Genomic DNA, 6,732 nt, shown 5'->3' on the forward strand with positions numbered 1-6,732 from the left:
GCACATTTATTAAAAGACTGGGGTCTCCAAAAGCGTTGTTAAAATCATATCTTGCCTATTGGCTCATTAGACACTGTAGTCTATAAAGAAGCCAGAAATTTACAACAGAGGCCCATCAGCATTTATTGCCAGTGTGTCCCTTCAGAACTTTGTTCTACTTACAGCTTTTTTTTTTTTTTAACAGACCTGACTCGGTTCATTCAACAGAACTTGGCGAATGTTAAATTGCATGAAAAAAAAATTCTGGAAAGCAAAATGAGCACAGCTTAACTCAAGTTTGGGGACAGTTTTCACATGCACAACAGTCGGTTTGCAGACGCGTAGGCTGGAAGATCCCTCAACCAGCTAACCACCCAGCGCTCCTCTGAGCTCCGCGCTGATTGGCCAGAATCGAGTAAAGGCGGAAGTCTACAGTATAAGGGGATTCCCCGAGGGAAGTTCCCAACTCAACTAGGCTATGTAAAACATACATAGCCATATCCTCTCCAGCGCTTCGTAACTTTGCATCTCAAGATTAGGCGACGACGCTGCGGTAGTGTCAAAACAATAAATTCGACTTCAACAGTTACTCGAATGAAGGTAAGAGGACACTCATTAACACTGGCAGCGATGTAAACTCATCTCAGGACTTCTTCTTGCTCAGTCGCTTTAGTCAACGCCGGCTGAATGAACTACGGCTTATCAGACACTTACACTTTAAAGAATACGGAACTGTATAAAGAAGATTTTGAGCGACACTTTTAAAATTACCCATGGCTGCGTCCCGGTAGGCTTCAACATTAAGTGTTACTCTCCTTTACTAACTGAGCCCGTGGCTACATACTACTACTTATCCAGGAGCAGTTGGAGTGTAGTATCACTAACAGGTACAGCTATTTACGGTGGCATTTGTTAGGAAGGCTGTTCGATAATCGAGCAGCTCTTTATGAGACTGGAATCAGCAGATGTTAGACATCACCTTAACTTTCTGATATTAGATATGAGGTGCAGTTGTCCCAGAATTGCTTAATGTTTTGTGATGATCAGTACTAATAAGTAGGAGTGTCTGCTTCAGCATTGTTATACTCATGTATTACACATGCATTGAGTAACTTTAATTATTTGTCATTACTTTCCAATACCTCATCTTCATCTCATCTTATAATTCCTTACAGAGCTAGAACAAGGCATTCGTGGTTGAAATATGAAGACAATTTTTAATTCCACCAGACCTGCCAATATTCATTGGTAATAAGCAAATATTTTGAAGATTGTTTACTCAAGTTTTGGCATGGTTTTGTCATTTGGATCAGTAGCTCATTTAAAGCAGCCAAACAATTTGGCAGCACTTTAAGGATTTCTTGACTTCTCAAAAAAATATTTTTAAAGTACACGAAGACAAGTTGACAGTTGTTTGTAGAAATGTTATAAAAATGGCTAAAAAAAACCCAAAAAACTTAGTTTTTTTTAAACTGGTCTAATAGCATTTACAAGGTCTATTAAGAGTGTCTTTCTTTTGTTAGTGTGTTTTAAAACATTTTGTAGTCTCACTTGTAGGGCTCATGTGTGCTGTGTCAGTGATGATTGTGGAGCACAAGGCATGGAAAGGAACATCGGCGACCAGCTCAATAAAGCATTTGAAGCTTATCGTCAGGTCTCCATCGAAAAGGACAATGCTAAAAAGAAGTTGCAGCAAGTGGTAATGATGAAGAGCAACTATTTTAAACTTTGTGCCAAATGAACCAAGAATTAACAATATACCAGAACACATCACAGAAGAGATTATTGCATTGCTAGCTTCCTCGCCCCCCAAAAAAGGAGTGTTTATTCTGCTTATATTATTAAATGTCAAATAGCATGATAATTACTTTGGCTGTTTCAGTACATGAAAATGCAACATGGTGCTTAGACCACAGTGGATATACTGGTTCTAGAAAAATAACAGTAATCTCCATTTTACAGACTGAATATTATGAGCAATACACTCGAGACCTTCAAAAGCAGATAGAAGATCAACAGCAGTTGATTTCAGAACTTGAAGCAAAGTTGTCAGCAACGAGGCAACCATCAGGTTAGTGAGACGTGCCAGACATTTTCCCTGCTTGACAAGGCGGGGGGGGGGGGGGGGGGGGGGGGGGGGGGGTTCAATTCTGGGGATTGTGATGTAAACAAAGTGTCATGGGCTGTCAGAATATATACAGAATCTGTTTGTATTACCTAATTTATAAACTGGTCATTTTCACTGTTTTGATTTTTAGGAGAAATGAAATGTGAACCGTGTAGTCTTCTCCTTGACGGGGCCAGCACTTATAGGAAATTACACCCGGTATGTTTATAGTTGTAACATGCTCTTTCTGCATCTAGGCTATATGAAAGCTGCAATGCTATGGCTCCAAAACAGGTTTCCAGTTAGGAAATCATAATAACGTCAGTAACTTCACATACGGTGTATGTGAAGTTGAAGGGATGTTAAAGGATCACATTATGCCAGTACTCAGTGAATACAGTATTAACCTTATTGCTTGTCTTTGTGACTGCTATAACATTTCATTCAGTGTTTAGTTTGCACATGCTTTAAAGGCAGTAAAGAGATATTCTGTTCTTTTCCTGCTATAAACCCTGACAAAAGGATGTTTTAATAATTTTCCATGCTTCTGGTTATTTGTTTTCCTCTCATTCAGGCAGTTGTTGTGGCCTGCTTTGCTACTGTAATAGTATCCACTCTCTGTTTATCTCCACACACAGTGTATCCACTTTTACTTCACCAGATGGTGCTAGAGGATAATATCGCTGCACAGTTCAGCATCTTGAGCTTTACAGTTATTATTATTTTTCACAAGTAAATATAAATATGGAATGTTTAAATAAAGCTTGCAGATGTATGAACAATATGCACTTGGATAATTGCTGTAAATGATCGCTATAAATTTAATGTGTCTTTTTCAGGAGAGTATAGGCTCTGTTGCTGTTGCTCCTAATTTGCCAGTCAACAGCAGCGTCGACTAGTATGTGTCAATCATTTTTTAAGACCATGAACATTATAGGCAAAGAATGGATTTCTGTTCCTTACTCCTGGCTTCTCTGTTTGTCAGTCAGGACATGGTGGAAGCATTTGAAGAGATTGAAGGGAAATTTCGACAGATCCGCTCTTTAACCAAAAGACAAAAAGATCACTTAAAAAGATTCCACGGAGGAAGTGATACATCAAATGGTAACATTAATATTTACTGAATATTACCTTCTGCTTTGCACTGTCTGAATCTGAAAGCACTTGTTTTCTTTAATTGGTCACTTAAAAAAAAAACATGTTTAATATTTATATATTATAGTTTATAACAGTTTACAAGTATACTAGCTTTTGCTTTGTTGTTTAATTGGATAGCAACACCATGACATGGACTGTACATGAATGCCTGATTGCCCTACGAACCATAGCTGGCCACCTCTGAAAAAAAAGGTGGATAAACACGTTTAATAATTCCACTGACAAATGCTTTATGCTAGCTCTGCATAGTACCTATATAATAATGTAACATGGTGACATGTAGTTTTGCTATATTAACATCTTAAATAAAAATAAAAAGCATATACTTCTAAATACTGAAAGGACAAGCTGGGAATGGGAATTGGAAAACTTGGCATTTTTTTTAATGTGTATAACTTTGGAAATCGTTGCCAAGCTCAAATGTCCTTAAACCAGATCTATGTCAGCGAGTTGACTCAGAAATGGAGAATAAGACCTGTGTAAAATCGCTTTATTTTTCTGCCATCTTGACAGATCAGCGGTTCTCCATGCCCATCCAGTGCACAGACCGTACCGCAGATTCAGAGGCACCCTTTTCCTCAGCTCTAAGGCCACAGGTGGATAATTCTCTCGTGTCTACCTCTCTGGCATCCCGTGGTGCCAGCCAGGAGGACAAGGACTTGGTAGAATCTCTCACCAAACTCAGTGTCAAATTCCCGCCCTCTGCGGACAGTGAATATGACTTCCTGAACAGTGCTCCAGATAGACAGATTGGGCTGACCATGCCTGTGCAGCGGCCTCTCAGTAGTGTCTCCTCCACGCTGACAGAGGAGGAGTCCGTGCCTTTTGTCTACGCTAACTCCCCCTCCCACACAACATCATCTACACTCTCCCAGGAGAGCGTGCGGGGACCCCAGCAGGTGAGAATCACAGGAGAAGGTCTGAGAAAACTAGTAGCAAATTATCAGTTTCTGATTGGTCTTTACTAATGGAGGAGTGAAACAGTGTGAAGTCCAAAAATATCCCCTTGGCTAAACTTGAAACGTATTACTGTGTAATGTGTGCTGATTCTTTTTTTACTTAAGCATGGATGCTCTGGTTATATTTGGCATCTTTGCTGGAAAGTGTGAGCCAGATGGAAGCACATTACAGTGTCTGAATCGGATTTGAAACAAGTATGATGGTTAAGTGGGATTTTATTGCTGATGTGTCTAACTGCCTAATAAAAAAGAAAAAAAGAAAAAAAAAATAGAAACGTGAATGACGTGCAGTAAGAGCTACAAGTTGGTCCAGTTTTCATTATATGATTCAATCCCTGGATTACACCAACACAGGCATTAATAATAGGTATGACTGTTTGGATAGTTTGAACACAGAATTCATAAATAGCAAGTTAATTAAACACTTGAGAATAGCGTTTTGTCTTTACTTCTGCCTAGTATTTGTTCTAACTATTGGGTTAACAGGCGACATATTCTTTAAAGAAACAGATACCTCAATTTTAAGGCCAAGTGGTCCAGCCTACTTTAGTAGTAGGCTGGGTAGAGTGATTGTAAGGATAGCATAAATAATACATTTTTTTTCCTTTGATTCATCCTGCTCTGCAGCCTGTCTGGAGACCTAAGCTGTGTGATGCAGCTGATATGAGGACAGAGCTGGGGACACCTCAGAGCAGCACTCGTGAATGTGCTTTCTGCAATGCTGTGGTTCCTCCGGACCAAATGAACAGCCACCTCTACTCGCATTTCTCTCTTAAGAATGACGCCGACAAGTGACAGTAGAAGCAGAGACTGATGGGGAAAAGCCACAACTGTTTCAAGACTTTACTGTTTTCATGGTCTAGTTGTGCCTGCCATGAAGTACAAGCGCTGTACTGGATTTCAAATGACACTGCAATGAGACTTGAATTCATTTATTTAATACTGAAGAATTAAATGGTACATTTTCTTGCCCATTATATTTTTCTAAAATCCCACTGAGATTTTACAGTGATGCGTATGATATATGTGAGCAAATAAACACATTAGACTCACAATATATTTTTTTTTAATCATTTGAATTGATTTCAACATGCAAATATACAATATTAATATATAATATATAGACTGCTATGTTGGAAAATGTATCCATACATAAGAAAGAGTGGGTATGATAGCACGCACACCTTTCCCCCTTTTATTTTGGGTTTTGGATCTCACGGAATAACAATATATTATGTATTAGAAATGCCAATAATTACTCAAACATTAATTATCTCTGGAATGGTGAACATGGTGGTTAGCACTATCTTCAGGGTAATTCTCATCATTCCTCCACATTTTATAATTAAGGCAGAATAATATGAAGCAGCTGTTTATTTCGGTGTAGAGACATTTCCATCTTTCAAATACTTTTATAACCATGTGTTTATTAAGATTGTCTACACAGATACTCTCGTTCAATTAGATGGCAAATTACCCTGCTATCTGTATGCTTATTGTTTTATTACAGGCAATATTTAACTGATTATATGCGCACGTTTATTTTAATGGCTATAGGAACATGATATGACTCTTCTTTCATTTCAACTGTGCTATTCAAAGTAATAAAATGACTGAAGATGTGCCAGTTTTAAATTACATTACACTACTACACTGCTACGCTGTGAAACTACTGGAAAACAATGGCAGTTTCTTGATATGTTAGAAGAGTGAACAAGGATGCAGGTATTTTGTAAACACCGTCCTCAGATTTTACAGTGTGTACCTTAAACCTGAATTATTTTTAAACAGCAGCATCGTCTTATGACTTCCGCAGCATTTATTCACACCTTTGCAAAGATTGCAGTGATTTTCACCATTCAGTGTGATGATGTTTGAGAAAACGGGGACACTGTGTTGGAACACTTTGTTGTGCAGTGAGGCCCTTGCAGACCTTCAGCTTTGGGTTGGTAACACTTGTGCTGGATAGATGAGCTGGTGTGAAGACTGCAACATTTTTTTTTTTTACTCTCTTTACAAGTGCTGAATATTATAACTCAAGTGAGTTACAACAATCAAATACCCCTAACAGACTGACTGATTTGTAAGTTCAAACTTCAATGATATTTGCTGCTGAGCCTTTCTTTGTGTTATATAAATAGCTCCGAAGGGTGTAAGGAAGTGATGCTATAATGCTATCAACTACTCTGAACTAATGAGTCATTAGACTAACGTGCAAGAGCAGTATTAAAAGACAATACACCCTGTGCGTAGAGGAGAATAATGAAAATACCTGCCAACTGGAGTATATACAAACGGGAATATTACCTACATATTGATCCACTGTAATGTGTCAGACATAATGCATGTTTCTTCTGGAGTGATATAAATTCTTCTCACATCACATCACGAGCACTGATAAGCGAATTTATTCTCTCTTTTTTTATTTTGGCAAATACATATCCCTAATGATCCTCTCTGCTTAATCTGTGAACAATCGAACATTGTGCTGCCTGCATGCTTTTCTCTCTGGGATCATGAACAGCTGCT

At 38.4% G+C, this 6,732-nt stretch overlaps 1 protein-coding gene across 2 annotated transcripts; it reads left to right on the forward strand.

Moving 5' to 3' along the window:
• The first annotated feature begins 401 nt into the window (after positions 1-401).
• Positions 402-6,251, forward strand: tank (TRAF family member-associated NFKB activator). 2 transcript variants are annotated; one of them, XM_030757640.1, is made up of 8 exons: positions 402-579; positions 1,525-1,678; positions 1,942-2,050; positions 2,238-2,305; positions 2,926-2,984; positions 3,072-3,190; positions 3,758-4,143; positions 4,831-6,251. In XM_030757640.1, the coding sequence occupies exons 2-8, from the start codon at positions 1,580-1,582 to the stop codon at positions 4,996-4,998; spliced, it is 1,008 nt and encodes a 335-aa protein (XP_030613500.1). In that variant the 5' UTR covers positions 402-579; positions 1,525-1,579; the 3' UTR covers positions 4,999-6,251. The 2 variants fall into 2 exon arrangements, with proteins under 2 accessions (XP_030613500.1, XP_030613501.1); XM_030757641.1 differs by having other exon boundaries at positions 1,537-1,678.
• Positions 6,252-6,732: the final 481 nt, after the last annotated feature.

This window comes from Archocentrus centrarchus, chromosome 21 (genome assembly GCF_007364275.1).
Source record: "Archocentrus centrarchus isolate MPI-CPG fArcCen1 chromosome 21, fArcCen1, whole genome shotgun sequence".
In the NCBI taxonomy this organism is placed as follows: Eukaryota; Metazoa; Chordata; class Actinopteri; order Cichliformes; family Cichlidae; genus Archocentrus; species Archocentrus centrarchus.

Bases quoted from the DNA above. Each gene is read 5' to 3' on its own strand.
- tank (XM_030757640.1), top strand. From the start codon at position 1,580: ATGGAAAGGAACATCGGCGACCAGCTCAATAAAGCATTTGAAGCTTAT. The intron at 3,191-3,757 runs GTAACATTAATA...CCATCTTGACAG, and splicing joins AGGAAGTGATACATCAAATG to ATCAGCGGTTCTCCATGCCC. The intron at 4,144-4,830 runs GTGAGAATCACA...CCTGCTCTGCAG, and splicing joins GCGTGCGGGGACCCCAGCAG to CCTGTCTGGAGACCTAAGCT.